The 17,641-nt window shown below is 42.5% G+C and overlaps 1 protein-coding gene across 2 annotated transcripts in view; it reads right to left on the reverse strand.

The window, feature by feature from the left end:
• The window catches only part of ACAD10 (acyl-CoA dehydrogenase family member 10), a 43,357-nt gene that overhangs the window by 15,197 nt on the left and 10,519 nt on the right, over nucleotides 1-17,641 (reverse strand). The window contains exons 4-9 of one of the 2 annotated variants that reach the window (XM_040443863.1): nucleotides 16,048-16,242; nucleotides 12,225-12,383; nucleotides 10,859-11,018; nucleotides 9,510-9,651; nucleotides 4,028-4,096; nucleotides 2,070-2,251 (exon numbers count right to left, since the gene is read on the reverse strand). In XM_040443863.1, the coding sequence (XP_040299797.1) occupies nucleotides 2,070-2,251; nucleotides 4,028-4,096; nucleotides 9,510-9,651; nucleotides 10,859-11,018; nucleotides 12,225-12,383; nucleotides 16,048-16,242 (907 nt within the window). The remainder of the gene's footprint in view (nucleotides 1-2,069; nucleotides 2,252-4,027; nucleotides 4,097-9,509; nucleotides 9,652-10,858; nucleotides 11,019-12,224; nucleotides 12,384-16,047; nucleotides 16,243-17,641) is intronic. The other variant, XM_040443864.1, reaches the window with a different exon arrangement.

Raw genomic sequence — 17,641 nt, forward strand, 5'->3', positions numbered from 1 at the left:
AAAATAAAATAAAATAAAATAAAATAAAATAAAATAAAATAAAATAAAATAAAATAAAAATAAAAGGCACAGGATCCATTCAGACAGCACATGGGAGAGGCTCTTCCATAAGCTGTTCTCGCTCTAGGACAGGATGTTACACTGCCCACTACTTCATTTGCCTAAGGCTTTATCTTCATTCAAAGCACCGAGACAGCTGCCACCTCATTTGCTTTTCAGATCAGCCCTGTGAGGGAGGCAGCACAGGCCTTTTTTTTTTTTTTTTTTTTTTTACACACCAAACCTTTACTATTGAGAAAACTATGAGGAGGTAATGTGACTTGCCCGAGGTCGCTGATAAATTAGAATCCAACTTCTCCAATGCTCTTTCCATCTTGAAACAATGGATCAATATGGGCAACAAGGGTTGTTCTTTGCCCACTTGCCCTTTTACTGGTGAGTAGGGCTGACAGATAAAATACAGGATATCCAGGGTGCCTGGGTGGCTCAGTTGGTTAAGCGGCCAACTCTTGATTTCAGCTCAGGTCATGATCTCATGGCTCTCATGGGATTGAGCCCCACTTTCGGGGACTCTGCACCGACAGCATGGAGCCTGCTTGAGATTCTCAATCTCTCTCTCTCTCTCACTCCCTCTGCCGCTCCCCCACTCATGCAGGTGTGTGCTCTCTCAAAATAAATAAATAAACATTAAAAAAAAAATACCCACTTAAATTTGAATTTCAGATAAACAACACATTTTTATTTCCAAATGAGACTACCAAGGTGGAGGGGAACCCACAGGGGATGATACGGAGCCCGCTGTACTTGGAAGGGATGGAGAACTCCCTCAGTATGGGCTAGGAGGTCAGCAGGTCTGCTCTGTTGTAGCTAAGTGTCTCAGAGTGATCTGAGTAGGGACTCAGATCATGTGCCCGTGGAGAGGTGGAACTTTAGGTACTTTGGCAGAAACGGTAGGAAGTTGATATACACTGGACACATACTATAGCCTTTGATGTGGTCCTACAGAAAAGAGGCACATTTAGGCTAAAAGCAGAGAAAGAAGAAAATACAGCTTCGCTGAGAGATTCTTTTTGACTACAGCCAAGAATACATACTGGTCAAGAGTCAAATAATACTCTTGTACTTTCCAAGTCAGAAAGAGTGAAATTCTTTGGCTTGTGCTAAAGTTTATGCATGCAAAAGAACGGAGACATTTGTGACAGTGGTTTTAAAATTGTGTGTGCCTGTCAAATTCATAAAATGCTACACTTCAATACACCTGACTTCAAAAACAAAAAAAACAAAAAAAAAGGGAAAGCAAAGCAAAAACAGACAATAACAATGAGGATGAAGAGCAACTGGTACACTCAGACATTAAAAAACAAGCAGAGGGCACTTTGGTGGCTCAGTGGGTTAAGCATCAGACCTCAGCTCAGGTCATGATCTCACAGTTCTTGAGTTCAAGCCCCACTCTCTGCTGTCAGTGAGGAACCCGCTCCGGATCCTCTGTCCCCCTCTCTCTCTGCCCCTCCCTCGTGCTTGCTCTCTTTCTCTCTCTCAAAAATAAACATTAAAAAAAAAAAAAAAAAAAACAAGCAGAAACAAACTCTGCAAACAAAATACCTTGGCATAATGGCATTTTAAAAGTCTATCCCTGTTGAAAAGAATATTTAGGGGAAAGAGTAAAAAACAGAAAAAAGTATCTTAAATACTCCTGGCTGGTATCAGAAAAAAGAAAGATTAAAATGAAAATGGTCTAGCAAGATAAAGTTGCAGGGAAGAGAGATTCTGTAGTCCATGAAGGGATGTACCCAAGGATAGAAAGTCGTATTCTAGGTAAGTGACACCTCCATTAAAATGTAACTGGATTTCCCAGCAGGAGGCTATGAAGCCCACATCACATTTAGCAAACACTAGGTGCGTGAACAACCTGACATCACGCAAATCCTAAAACCAGGGGCACCATGAGGAAACTATCAGCATGAAAGACAAATGGCAGGTGCGTGAACAACCTGACATCACGCAAATCCTAAAACCAGGGGCACCATGAGGAAACTATCAGCATGAAAGACAAATGGCCTTGTGCTCACCGTGTTTCGCGTAGTCTTCTAGGCCCGTAGCATTGAGGTCCACGCTGTGAATTTTGCACAAGACTCTGTTCATGGCAGTGTAAATGGCCCGCCTCTGGGTGGGCTCCAAGCCTGGCAGAGAGGGGTCTCTGTAAATGAGGCCTGGGCAGTACTCCATCAGATAGAAAGGAGTACCGATGACCCTGGGAGGGACACAGACAGGATGTTTCAGTGGCCCAGCTCATAACATGGCAGGCTGTTAGTCATGGTATTGCTCTAACGGTCCTGTGTGTTCATTCCAAGAACTGAGGAAGGAGTTCAGGCCCAGGGTACTGGATGTTTCCTTTCTCCTTCGTACACGAACACAGGTTAGAAGCACCCCATCCCCAAACCAGTCCACAAACACAGCCCTGTCTATACTTCCTTGCCCGCATACCTCTCTTCCATTAGGTCCACTTGGGGAAGCTATGGAATGGAGTTTAAGAGTGATAATGTAGGAAAGCATATTGAGAGGAGGCTAGACATTACTAGAAATCAGATGACTGTTCTAAAAACTTGTTTTGAAAATTCTACCATTAAAACTGTTTATCCTGATTTGACTATGGGCTAGAACTTAAATTTATTATTAAATTATTAATTATCTTAAGTGTAATAATGCTTTGATTATGAAAGAAAATGTCTTTATTTCTAGGAGGGATATACAACTTACTTCAAAAGATTCAGCTAAAAATATATATAGAAAAAGGAAATATATTTATAAAATGTATAAAATTATAAAATTATTAGAGTGTGTAATTACAATTATATAAAATTATTTATATCATACACCTATACACATATGTAAACATACATATATTCATACAGAAGGCAAATATGGCAAAATGTTAGCAACATTTTAATCTAGATAAGAACTCTTTATGCTACTTTTTCTTTCAACTTTTCTATGTTTCAAAATGTTCATAATTAAATAGGTGGGACAAAAAAAAATTCAAAAAGGTTATTGCAAAGCAGTTTAAAAACAACTTAGAAGGACCACAATAAGATTAACAAAAACAAACATGAAGCTAGGTGGATCCAATTCTCACAAAAGCAAATATTTCTTCATCTTTCAGGATAACTTACAGATCTGTGAGCTCTCGGGGTGGGGGCGCCCCCCCGCTCGGGGGGTGGGAATGCTCTAAGGTCTTTCTTCTCTCCCATCCACATTTTATTTGTCTTCATTCTAACAAACTGGGATCTGAGCGACTAGATGGGCTTTTCTCTTCTGTAGTTTGAATATGTAATAAAAAATAAATCCAGGGGCGCCTGGGTGGCTCAGTCGGTTAAGCGTCCGACTTCGACTTCAGCTCAGGTCACGATCTCGCGGTCTGTGAGTTCGAGCCCCGCGTCGGGCTCTGGGCTGATGGCTCAGAGCCTGGAGCCTGCTTCCGATTCTGTGTCTCCCTCTCTCTCTGCCCCTCCCCCGTTCATGCTCTGTCTCTCTCTGTCTCAAAAATAAAATAAACGTTAAGAAAGGTTTTAAAATAAATAAATAAATAAATCCAGTGGCGTCTGCGTGGCTCAGTCGGTTAAGCGTCTGACTTCAGCTCAGATCATGATCTCACAGTTTGTGAGTTTGAGCCCCGCATCGGGCTCTATGCTGACAGCCCAGAGCCTGGACCCTGCTTCGGATTCTTTGCCTCCCTCTCTCTCTCTCTGCCTCTGCCCCACTTGCTCTCTCTCCCTCTCTCTCTCAAAAATAAATAAACATTAAAACAAATCAGTGAATCAATCAATCAATCTGGAAGCACCTGGATGGCTCAGTGGGTTAAAGCATCTGGCTCTTGATTTTGGCTTAGGTCATGATCTCACGGTTTGTGAGATTGAGCCCTGGTGAGTGCAGAGCCTGCTTGGAATTCTCTCTCTCCCTCATTCTCTGCCCCTCCCCGCCAAATAAATAAATAAACATTTAAAAATAAATAAATAAATCTCATCATCACCCTGAGTCTTCACAGAGGTCAAGAACTCTGGGGACAGGCACCCCAGCATTTCCAAGGGCTTTCATTATCCTGCCAGAATAAAGAAAAATGAATGAAAATGCTGGCTGAATTGATGAGATTTTCTTGAAATTATTTTTCTGAATTAAAATTAGTGTACACAGGAATTAAAACAGAATTCTAAAAAATATCCAATTGACCCCGAAGTATGCAAGAAGAACAAACAACAGATGGAACAAACAAAAATCAAATAGCAAAATTATGGACTTAAGTCAAATATATCAATAGTTACATTATATTGATTAGACTAAACATTTCAGTTGAGACAGAGATTGTTGTATTGCACAGAAAAGCAAGACCTAGCTACATGCTGTCTACAGGAGACATTCTTTATATATAAAAACATAGGGAAAGGAACACCTGGGTGGCCCAGTCGGTTAGGCGGCCAACTTCAGCTCAGGTCATGATCTCATGGTCTGTGAGTTTGAGCCCTGAGTCGGGCTCTGTGCTAACAGCTCAGAGCCTGGAGCCTACTTCTGATTCTGTGTCTCTCTGACCCTCCTCCACTCACATTCTCTCTCTCTTTGTCTCTCAAAAACGAATAAATGTTAAAAAAAATTTTTTTTAAGAAATAGCCACATTAATATCAGAGAAAGGACACTTTAAGACAAAGAGTACTACCAGAAGCAGAGGGACATTTCCAGATGATACAAGAATTAATCCATCAGGAAGATATTGCAATCATAAATGTGTACATGCCTCATAACAGGACTTCAAAATGAAAGAAAAACAATCAGAATTACAGAGAGAAACGGACAAATCCACAATCATAGTTGAGACTATAGTACCCCTTTATCAGTAACTGATGGCAGTAGAACAAAAAACAGTAAGACAAAGTTCCAAGTGATACTACCAACGACTTGACCTGATGGCCATTCCCCCAATACTCAACAAGGGCAGGATACACATTCTTTTGAAGTACACACAGTACGTTCACCAAGATAAATCATATGCTGGTTCATACGATTAAGTAACGGAAATCTTAAACAGTATTTCTAAGATCTCAATGGTATTAAACTAAAAATCATTAATTTATGACACGTAGAAAAAGCTCAAATATTTGAGGGGTGCCTGGCCGGCTTGATCGAAAGATCATGCAGCTCTTGATCTCAGGGTTGTGAGTTTGAGCCCCATGTGAGGTATAGATTACTTAAATAAATAAAACATTTTTTTAAAAAGCTCAAATATTTGCAAATTAAAGAACACACTTTCATATAAGCCATGGGTCAAACAAGATATTACGAGGGAAATTAGAAAATATTTTAAACTGTAATAACAATAAAAAATACAACATGTGTGGGGCGCCTGAGTGGCGCAGTCAGTTAAGCGTCCGACTTCAGCCAGGTCACGATCTCACGGTCCGTGAGTTCGAGCCCCGCGTCAGGCTCTGGGCTGATGGCTCGGAGCCTGGAGCCTGTTTCCGATTCTGTGTCTCCCTCTCTCTCTGCCCCTCCCCTGTTCATGCTCTGTCTCTCTCTGTCCCAAAAATAAATAAAAAAAAACAAAAACAAAAACAAAAAAGTTAAAAAAAAAATACAACATGTCAAAATTTGTGAGATACAGAAGTGCTTAGAAAGTAACGTATAACTTTAAATACTTGTAAAAAGACTTTAAATCAGTTACACTATAAAGGAAAAAATAAGCCCAGAGTAAGTAGATGGAAAGGAATAAAGATAGAACAGAAATAAATGAGACAGAAAACAGAAAGATTTAATAAAGTGAAACACTCTTCTTTGAAAACAGTTGATAAATCCCTAAATAGACTAATGAGAGAAAGAACAAATTATCACTCAATATCATGAAAAAGAGGGAAAATCACTACAATAAAAGAATATCATGAACAATAAATTTGATAGATTAGACAAATGGACAAATTCCTTGCAAATTATGACTTACCAAAACTAAAACAGGATGAAATAAAATATCCAAATAACCCAATATTTATAAATTGAATCCATAATCAAAAAACCTTTTCCTAAAAACTCCAGTCCCTGATGGGTTTACTGGTAAATTTTATGAATCACTTAAGGAAGAATTTTTTTCATGTTTTAAATAGAAAAATAATTACTCAGTCTTTTTTTTTCATTAAAAAAATTTTTTTTAATGTTTATTTATTATTGAGAGACAGAGAGACACAGAGCATGAGCAGGGGAGGGGTAGAGAGAGGGGGAGACATAGAATTTGAAGTAGGCTCCAGGCTCTGAGCTGTCAGCACAGAGCCTGATGCGGGGCTTGAACTCACAAACTGCGAGATCATGACCTGAGCCGAAGTCGGTCGCTCAACCGACTGAGCCACCCAGGCGCCCCAATAATTACTCAGTCTTATCACCAGTAACTGGCTCCTGCTTTTTGCCTGCCTGGTGTCCTTTCCTTGCTTCAAGTTCTGATAACATACCTGGGCTTTCCTTTAGGAAACAGCTCTCCCCCACCGTCAGTCCACATGGTCTGGGTGGGACTGATGCAAACCCTGGTCCCAAGGATGGGCACAAGACCCAGATTTGGCCAATCTGAATAGTGCATCCTCCTGACCCCAGACAACACATTGGGCCAATGAGTCAAATCTCAGGAGGTATGCTGGAACATTCACTGAGGTTACAGAGGAAAGAAGAGTGGAGAGATGAAGAGAGAGAGAGAAAATGAGTGAGTCCTGGTGACGTTATATGGGCCCTTGGATCTGGTTATGCCTGAAAGATTTAAATTGTGACGTCAATAAATTTTACTCCTCTTCCTTTTTTAAAAATGAAGACTTAAGTCAGTCTAGGTGGGTTTCTGTTGCTTACAGTTGAGGAACAGAAACATGCTAGTCCAACATGACCATGGTAAATAATGTTGTGTTCTTTTCTAATGTTTTTGTTTCAGTGCACAAGTCTTTAAAAAAAAAAAAATAGGCGGTGCCTGGCTGGCTCAGTTGGTACAGTGTGTGACTCTTGATCTTGGGGTTGTGAGTTTGAGCCCCAGGTTGGGTGTAAAGATTACTTAAAAATAAAATCTTTAAAAAACAAAACAAAAAAACAGGATAGAACTATATGTGGTTTCTATCTGTTTTTATCACGTTAAAATTTTATCATGGCATTTTTGTGTCAGGCATATTATTGGCTACACTAATAGCACAATCATTAAAGCTGGGCTGTGAAATCCTACTGCCTCCCAGGTATGATGCCCAACTCCGTCACTCACAGCTAGTTGTGTGTCCCTGGAGATACCGCTTAACCTCTTTAATCCTCGCTTCTCTCACCTATAAAATGGGGATCATAATAGTAACATATCATGAGTTGTGAGAATGCTTTGGGTTAACAATACATCCAAAACATTTATTGCAGTGCCTGGCACATACTAAATGCTCAGTAAATGTCAGCTATTACTATTATTGTTGTTATGGCAACAAGTAGATAGACCAAGGTTTAATCATCTCCTGATTATTGTACCTTTTGGGTGTTTGCAATTTTTTATTAAAACAACATTGTGGTGACCAAATTACTGCATAAAGCTGTTTTCCCTATTTAGAATTATTTTTTATTTTTAATTTTTTTTTCAACGTTTTTTATTTATTTTTGGGACAGAGAGAAACAGAGCATGAACGGGGGAGGGGCAGAGAGAGAGGGAGACACAGCATCGGAAACAGGCTCCAGGCTCCGAGCCATCAGCCCAGAGCCCGACGCGGGGCTCGAACTCACGGACCGCGAGATCGTGACCTGGCTGAAGTCAGACGCTTAACCGACTGCGCCACCCAGGCGCCCCTAGAATTATTTTTTAAAGAGACATTCCTCTAACTGGAATTGTTAGATCTCAAAGTGTGACTACAATGAAGTTTTTAATAAATTGTATCATGCTGTTTTCCAAAATTCCCAAAGTTGTTCAGATTTACCTTTGGCATTTTAATGTTTATTTATTTTTGAGAGAAAGAGTGTGAGCAGGGGAGGGGCAGAGAAAGAAAGACACACACACACACACACACACACACACACACACACAGAATCTGAAGCAGGCTCCAGGCCCTGAGCTGTCAGCACAGAGCCCAACACAGGGTTAGAACTCACAAACCATGAGATCATGACCTGAGCCAAAGTCAGATGCTTAACTAAGTCACCCAGGTGCCCCTACATTTAGCATTTTTTTTTTAACATTTATTTATTTTTGAGACAGAGAGAGAGCATGAACGGGGGGAGGGTCAGAAAGAGAGGGAGACACAGAATCTGAAGCAGGCTCCACGCTCCGACCTGTCAGCACAGAGCCCGATGCAGGGCTCGAACTCGTGAACCACAAGATCATGACCTGAGCCGAAGTGGGACACTTAACCAACTGAGCCACCCAGGCGCCCCCCCCCCCAACATTTAGCATTTTATAAGCAGATACTATATTACATTTCATCTTCAAATGCCCATTTTATTCCTTTACTAAAATGGAAATTCTCTGCATTCCTGGATTTTTGGAATGTCACCACAGCCCTCCAGAACTCCTCAGTACCCCTGGGAATGGTCAGAGTTCACAAGCAGGATGCATGAGAATAGAGTGGGGGTTTCACACTTTTAGGGTTTCTTTCCTCTAAATACAAACCTGCTACTATGTGGGTACATATATAAATGTTCAGAAATAGCTACAGGTTTTCTCCTCTGAAGACCCCTAAAGCTTCATAATTCTCAGTCACCATTGCCTGCAATACTTGGAGAAGTCAGATTCTAGGAACTAAAAAGTCCAAAGAAGAAACAGTAAACAGTGAGAACAAGAAGGGACCAAGAGCCAAAGTCACATTTTCCTTACTACTCTGCAACATTCCTTCTACAGAACATAATGGGCTGGAAGGAAGAAGGAAGCAGAGGAAGAGAAAGGCTTCCAGGAAAGTAACCCCCACTCTGGAGACCATCCAGAATTTTCATCTCAGTTTCAAAGAATTTGGAGCTAGGATTTTTTTCAACCTGCTATGTTTAAATTTTCCTACTTTCAAAAGAAACTATTTTATTTGGGATGGGCTGTAATGCAACCCATTATTATTTTACGTATTTTATTATGGAAAATTTCAGACATCTATGAGTAGAGATTCATAAAACAAACCCCCATGTAGCCAATTTCAACAACTACCAACTCAATGCCATGCTTGTTTTGGCCTCAGCCCCACTGATACACTGTTTATAAGACTAAAGGTCTTAGTCTTTAAGACTAAAAGGTGAGACTAATGAGTATTCCAATAATGCTTTTTCCACCAGAGGTTCCAAAAAGGTCTAGTTTCCTACAGGTTCAGGTACAGAAAAGAGAAAACAAACTTCTGAATAAAAGTAGGTTACATGTTCTTATTTGAGATAATTTTGGAAATTCATACATGCATACATACATTAAATGTCTCAAGGCAGTCTGATGGAGAGCTGACTTGTCAGCTCAGGGCTGAGCTGCGGAGGATGGAGGGGACCACACCCCAGCTCTGAGAAGTTACCTAAACTCCCTCTCCACTGCATGGGAGGATGGAAGGAGTGTCCCCGGGGGCTTCTTCCGCAGAACCAGCTGGTGGTTAGCTAGCCTGATGTAGTAGGTTGGATTTGACTGCCCATGATCAAACTGAAGGAGTTCCAATGGGCCTGCAAGTTTGAAAACAAAGATAATGACAGTAGTTCAGAAGGATAGAGCTGGGCATTCCTGCTCTCTAACAAGTACCTCATTTGGGATGCAGGACATTCTGATTAGGGATGCACCTCCGACTTGGGCACCAGAAGTGATGGAGCCCCAGGCCTACTGTGCCAGCCCAGATCCACTACAGTGTGGCAAAGGCCACTCCATTTACACCACAATCATCTTCACTTTGTGCAGGTGTCCAGTTTTGTCTTTCTTGCCAACTCCCGCTCCACGAAGAAAAGCTTTTCAGTTCTGTTTATCAACCACAAGCACGGTCATGGCAACCCACCATGCTAAAATGGAATGCTTTAAGCCTGAGGATGAAAAGCGCCCTTGTGCATCCCTAGGTCCACACTCGGCCAAACCACTCCTGAGACTGGCGTGACGGCTGGGAGGAGCTTCCGCGGAGGCCTGTAGCTTGAGCTGAGTGCTTCCCTGAGATGCTCTCTCCCACCCCAAGGGGCTCAAATCCGTGGCTCCCGCTCAGGAACATCCTAATTAACCTTCAGCTTCATAACAAGACTGAACTCTGGACACAGATTCGTTTCACATGGTCAGAAGAGCAAGAAGAAACTGGCATTTGCCTGAGTTAGCTGGAGCTGGCCTGCTCAGAAGGGACCCCTCAGCTTTGCAGAGGCCCTAAGAACAATCCAATCTCTGGAAAACATAAGTGGAGCTCCACGCAAAAAGTCTTCAAGGATTAAATGGGTGAGGCAAAACCTTATCACCAGGTGGAAATGTCTTCCAAGGCCCCCGAGGCACCTATTTTTCTGAGAGAGGAATATGAAGAATCAAAGAGGGGCCTTTGAAGAGATGGAGACAACTTGTCACACTGTAAATTTATGCAGCTTCTTAAATCACCTCCACAAAACAGGCTGTCATCTCAAAACATTTAGACACACTCAAACACCCCTGGGCACGTACACAGTCTCCAGATCCCAGGCGATCCCTGCCACACCACGCTCTCGGGTGGAAGAGAGGGTGAGTGTACTTTTGGGGTTCATGCTTTTCCCCAAGCAAAACTGAAAGCTGCACTCAGATCCACTGAGCTCCATGGCTGTTTTCCTCACCACACAGCCTCTGTCTCCAGCATATTCCACTAGGGTTTGAAAGTAAGAACCAGACTGAAGAACTAGCCTTGAAAGAGTTGGCAAAAAGCAGAAATTTAAATACCTGTGCTTTGGGTCCCCAGTAAGTCTTTAAGGTACTTCTCCAAGGAACCTCGTGGAATGTCCATTGTCTTTCTCATGGGGCAAGTGTTTGGAACAACCATTCTCAACGTAAAACCCAAACGGGTTTCTAATTCCTTTACTGCAGTTTCTGGGTCATCAACCTGGTTTCAAAGAGAAGACTGAACATGTACCACCAGTCAACCCTGACCTGGCCTCCTGTCTGTTCTCTAAAAGGGCAGTTTTTTATTTATTTATTTTTTTTTTTTTTTATTTTTTTTTCAACGTTTTTTATTTATTTTTGGGACAGAGAGAGACAGAGCATGAACAGGGAAGGGGCAGAGAGAGAGGGAGACACAGGATGGGAAGCAGGCTCCAGGCTCTGAGCCATCAGCCCAGAGCCCGATGCGGGGGCTCGAACTCACGGACCGCAAGATCGTGACCTGGCTGAAGTCGGACACTTAACCGACTGCACCACCCAGGCGCCCCTAAAAGGGCAGTTTTTTAGAGGAAAATATCCAAGAAGTCACGTTTCTGAGCAAGGACTTTGGAGGCCAAGATATTCAGCTAATGAGGAAGCTGTATAAAGACTTTGCTCTTCTCATTTAATTCTTAACCACACTAAACTTTCTTATTGGCTGGGAAGAGTGCCAGTTAAGAGTCCATGATGCTCCTTCATGCCAGGAGGGCATGATACTGTGCTGCAGCATCAACCCTGTCCCTGTGGCCCATCAGCTTCATAATGGAAACCCAAACACAGGAAGCTGGACAGAGACGTCCTCTCAGGTGGCTTCTTGTGCTTCACAGCCATGACCTGGGTGGTCCGTGTGGCTGGTAGCTGCCGGCTCCCTACCCAGAACGGTGTCACAGGGACAGCCTAGCTGCCGTCCCAAATGTCTTAAGCCTGCCATTCACCTCCTTGCACAATTCTTTTCTCAAACTGCCTTCTTAGTGTCTGTCTTACTTCCTTTCAAAAATAGAGTGGCTCGGGGCGCCTGGGTGGCGCAGTCGGTTGAGCGTCCGACTTCAGCCAGGTCGCGATCTCGCGGTCCGTGAGTTCGAGCCCCGCGTCGGGTTCTGGGCTGATGGCTCGGAGCCTGGAGCCTGTTTCCGATTCTGTGTCTCCCTCTCTCTCTGCCCCTCCCCTGTTCATGCTCTGTCTCTCTCTGTCCCCCCCAAAAAAATAAATAAACGTTGAAAAAAAAAAATAGAGTGGCTCGTCATGTAAATATCCTAAAATTAATAAAAAAGACCATAGCAACATGGTGGAAAACCACTAAACACAACTATGATTGTTAACAGGACAAGCTTAGAAATGCTTATGCTAGTGCCTAGAGCACAGCAGGGGTTCAAAAAATAGTGATCATTACCTTTATGGTGTGAATGCCAAGGCTGGCAGCTGCTTTTAGATTCGGTCCAAGATCATCAAGAAAGATGGACTCAGAAGGCAGCAGGCCAAGCCGCTCCAAGCACAGCTTGTATATCCTGGGGTCTGGCTTACAGACACCTTCTAGGCAGGACTCCACGACCTGAGCGAGGGACGGGGATGAGAGATGAGTGTCCCTAAAAGGTGGTGCTCCCACATGCATACTGGCATATTTTTTAAAAGAATAATAGGAAGACCGTTGAGATTTGTTATAATAAGTAACTTCAGAGTGTTATGATATAAAATGATGTTGCTTTTTAAAGTTGGAGATATGGTAATACTGGGTTACTAGCTGGGGGCAAGCTCAGGAAACCAAAGTTCTGGTTCAGAAACAGCGACCTTGCACACACAGCGAAGCCACAATGGGCCTCAATGTCATCATCGGCAAAGTGGGGATGCTAATAGCTATCTTACCTATCTTAGCGGTTATTGAGAACATTAAATGAAAGTTGAGTGGTTCCAAAATGATGTTAGCATTTTGCTAATGTTAAATATTGTGGCTACACAGAAGAGCTGTAGATTTCTACTTCGCCATTTTTTCAGAAAGAAGGGAGGGGCACCTGGGTGGCTCAGTCAGTTGAGTGCCCGACTTCGGCTCAAGTCATGATCTCATGGTTGGTTCGTGGGTTTGAGCCCCACATCGGGCTCTCTGCTGTCGGTGCAGATCCTACTTTGGATCCTCTGTCTCCCTCTCTGCCCATCCCCAGCTCGTGCTCTCTCTCTCCCTCTCTCAAAAATAAACATTAAAAAAATTTTTTTTTTTTTTAAAAAGAAGGCAGCACTGTTTACTAACTACAAAAGGCACATGACCTTAATGTCTGTATTTCAGAAATTAAAAAGCAAAACAGCCATCCTCAACTTATATAAATCCCATGGGAGAACAGACCCCAAAGAGACTGTTCATGGCAAAGTACTGTTCCTTTCACGCAAAGAGCTTCCTGTGTCCTCACAACCTCACTTCCACTGTGTATCTGGTCTGGAAATGCAGTGGGGGGCGGAGGGTGGGGGGTGGGTATGCTTCAGAGGGTCCAGATGAAACCCTGCAAAACCGGACCCAGTGCCAGGCAACCTCTGATCCATCAACCTGCAGGTCTTCTTACACTGTCCCCAGGGCTTAATCTCCTATAAAGTGGGCCTAAAACAGCCACAGAAGCTTATAACTGACACCCTCTGGTCTGCCCTGAGAATAGAACTCAATCCATGCTCACTCCAGGAAGGACTCAGGCTCTCCAAAACCAAGGACAAACCCCTCCCTCTACTCTACATTTGCATTATTCAGGGTTGGGTGAGAACTGCCCTTTCAGGAAAATAAATATCCTAAATAAATTGGACCACTCTATTTAATCTTCCCTGTCTCTTAAGGAGCCAAATGAACTAAAAAAGACAAAGCTCCGTGTAAAGAAAACATCAGTAGTGGGTACCAGAGAAACTGGGTGTTTCAGACACAGACCAGTGTCCACACTGCGGGAGAACAACACAGCTGTGCTGGCTGAGACAGACAGAGGGGGTGGTGAGCCCAGTGAGCCAAGTTCTCACAAGCAGGCATCTCTCCTGAGGGACTATGTTGAGGGTCACTGTATTGGGGAAGTAAAAAAATTCTCCAGATTTAAGTTTGATAAGATCCCTGGCCTTCTCTTTCTGTTCTATTTTGCAAGTTGAAAAAGTCCTGGAGATGTAGTTCTTAACAATGTGAATATACTTAACGCTACTGAACTGAACACTTTAAACATGGTTACGATGGTAACTTTTATGTTATGTGGGTTTTTACAATAAAAAAATGTAAAAATATTTTTATTGAAAAAAATTAGATGGAAAAACATTTTGAAGCCGAGACAGATTCCTATAATACTGGTTTAAGAGTTCAGCCTCTAATGTTGACAGAGATCACAGATTGCTTACACTATCTTTATTCTATCAAAACATCTATGTATGTGTGCGCGTGTGTGCTTTAGAGAACAAAAATCTAAACCCTTGCCCTTGATGAAATGTTTTTAAAACTCCAGGTCTTCTGCAGACCTAAAATACGAAAACCCATCAGAAAACTCCTGGAAAGCACATGCCAAAATGCCTGTGAAGTCTGAATAAACAAGTCCATTTTTTTTTTTTTTAAAGAAACTCATAGGTCTTTTAAATTGTAGCTTCATTTGAAGGGCTGAACGTGAGCCTGGACAATTTAATTTGTCTAGATGAAGATATCATTCCTATAGCTGCACTGCACTCTGAAAATAACCAAAACGTACTGAATACTGACCATGTGCCAGGACCATGCAGAGAGCTTTGCATGCATAATTCTGTGGGATGCACGCAGCGACCCTACAACAAAGAAATTGCTATTCCCGAATTAAAGAGGAAGAAACTGAGGTTCAAGGAAGCAAAGCCACCGCCCGTGATCACCTGGCTAGCAAGCTGCAGAGACAGGATTGAATCTGGCTGAAGTCCCGGAGCACTCGGAGGGGAGGGGGCTTGGAAGAGCGCTGTTTGTGTCCCACGGGGAAAACAACAATCAAAGCAGGCGGGGAGCTAGACAAGGTGTACAGAGGGGACAGGACTCTATCTCTGACAGGCTTTCTATAGGAAGGAAGGAGGACGTGGGAGGTGAAAACAGCACTAGGCTGAGAGGTTCATTTCCAACATTTGCCCTCTGAATTTCCACCTGTCAATTTTACTAGATTTTATGTTCTAAAATAGCACTATCCAATAGAACTTTTCAGAATGATGGAAACGCTGTATATGCTGTCCAGTATAGTAGCCACTAGCCACACGTGGTGAGTGAGCACCTGAAATGTAGCAGGTGCGTACTCTGTGGGGCAAGGACCGTGTCTGTCACATTTGCCACAGTATCCCTTCACGTGTAGTCAGTGGCCAGCGTGCAGTAACTGCTCAGTAAGAATCTACTTTCTAACTGAAGTTTAAGCAAGTCAGCTATGAATAATTCGTATCTGTCCCAGGATGATAATCTATTTCTCTCTTGGGGAAATGGGGAATCGTTTATAGGAGTAACCTCCTGGCACAGAAGACCATCTTTCACTCAGTATGTTCTCAGGGCAGTTTGATGGTCTAGCATTGGGCGATTCAATATAGTAACCACCAGCCATATGTGATTATTTACATTTAAACTAATAAAAATGAAATAAAATTCAGTTGTTAGTGACACCAGCCACATTTCAAGGGCTTAATAGCCATATGTGACTAGAAACAACCATATTGGACATTTCCATTACTGCAGTAAGTTTTATTGGATAGCACTGGTCTCAGGATTAATGCCACAGAAATAAAAGGCAACATCACTGGTCTTTTTTTTTTTTCTTTTTAATAAATATTTACTTAAGTTATCTCTACACCCAATCTGGGACTCAAACTCACGATCCTGGGATCAAGAGTTGTACACTCTACTGACTGAGCCACCTAGACACCCCAACATGGTTGGTCTTTGAAGAGATAAGGTCAAAGGTCCCTTTAGATGTGAGGGCTGACGGAAGTTTGTGAGTTATGTGACGAATAAGGTTCACACCCAGAACATGAAAGAGTCTCTAAAGCTGAGGTTTCAACCAGTTATCAAAGACCATAAATGCTGGACCTTGCTGAGAGCTCAGAGATGTTTTAGAAGTCCTCTTTTCATCCTGTTAGGTCTAAGTCTAATTTAGTCAAGTTAGACTGACTAAGGAAACCCATTCACTCAAGACCTGCTACGAGGCAGTGTTTAATGATGCATCCTAAAGCAAGGACAGAGACTCTGTTTCGATAGTTTTGGATTACTTCAAGCTTACCACATCAAACTGTTTCCGGTCCAGGGGCAAAAAGCTTTTCCCGTTGGGAAGATAAAAATTATTGCTCAAGACTGCAGTCCGAAGGCCTTTTGCCCGAATTTGAGTTATGGCCTCAGTCATCACTGGGAACTGCTTCGCCACTTGCTCACTGGTCAGCAGGGTGAAAAAGGAGCCCACAGGTACGGAGGTCTTTGACTAAAAATGGGGGAGGGGAAAGGAGAGGCAGCAATAATTAAGAGTAGGAGGAACAGCTTATGACCAACAGAGAAAAACACGGCTTCCTGTCTTCCTACTGCTACCTCGTTTGATTTGCTACCTAAAGGAATTGTCCCTCAGCCCCGGTGCAGAACTTCACATACAAGGTTGTAAAAAGTAACTTCAGGTGACAGTGGTGAGGGAATGGAGCTATTTATATCAATAGTCCAGTTAAATGAATTCTTTATTTCAGTCATGGATTGGCAATTTTACTTATTTATTTTTAAATGTTTACGTATTTGTTTTTGAGAGAGAGAGAGAGAGAGAGGGCGCGTGCACAAGTGGGGTGGGGGTGGGGGGCAGAGAGAGACACACACACAGAATTTGAAGTAGGCTCCCAGGCTCTGAACTGTCAGCACAGAGACCAGTGTGGGGCTCAAACCCACAAACTGTGAGATCATAACCTGAGCTGAGATCCAGAGTTACATGCTTAACTGACTGAGCCACCCAGGCACCCCATGGATTGGCAATTTTAAAGAGCATCAGAATATCCAAGGACAACTTAAGCTAAAAGTATATTAAGCAGGTATCATTTCATTCTTTTTTAAAAATTTATTTATTTCAGGGGCGCCTGGGTGGCGCAGTCGGTTAAGCGTCCGACTTCAGCCAGGTCACGATCTCACGGTCCGTGAGTTCGAGCCCCGCGTCAGGCTCTGGGCTGATGGCTCAGAGCCTGGAGCCTGTTTCCGATTCTGTGTCTCCCTCTCTCTCTGCCCCTCCCCCGTTCATGCTCTGTCTCTCTCTGTCCCAAAAATAAATAAATGTTGAAAAAAAAATTTTTTTTTAATTTATTTATTTTGAAACAGAGAACACACACACGCAGAGAGAGAATCCCAAGTAGGCTCTGCACTGTCAGCACAGAGCTCAATGCAGGGCTCGAACTCATGAACTGTGAGATCATGACCTGAGCTGAAATAGAGTGAAACACTTAACTGACTGAGCCACCCAGACGCCCCTATAATTTAATTCTTAATGATCCAGAAGACATGTAATGATTTCGTATTGTGAACTTCAGCTTCTGACCCATTTTTCATTTTTAAATTCAATCTACGTGGGTTTTGGAAACTGTTACCATATTTCAAACATTTGCAAAGGCAGGTCTGCTCTTTTATACAAACACACACATACACACTATGGAACAGCTTTCTTGAGATACAATTCACATACCACACAATTCACCCATAAACTGTACAATTCAAAATTTTTAATATATTCACAGTTGTGTAACCATCACCACAATCAATTTTAGAACATTTTCATCACCTTGAAAAGAAACTCCATATATATTGGCAGTCATGTTCCATTCTACCCCCCATTCCCAATACTCTCAGTCCTAGAA

This window comes from Herpailurus yagouaroundi, unplaced genomic scaffold, assembly GCF_014898765.1.
Source record: "Herpailurus yagouaroundi ecotype Mexico unplaced genomic scaffold, PumYag 191, whole genome shotgun sequence".
NCBI lineage: Eukaryota > Metazoa > Chordata > Mammalia > Carnivora > Felidae > Herpailurus > Herpailurus yagouaroundi.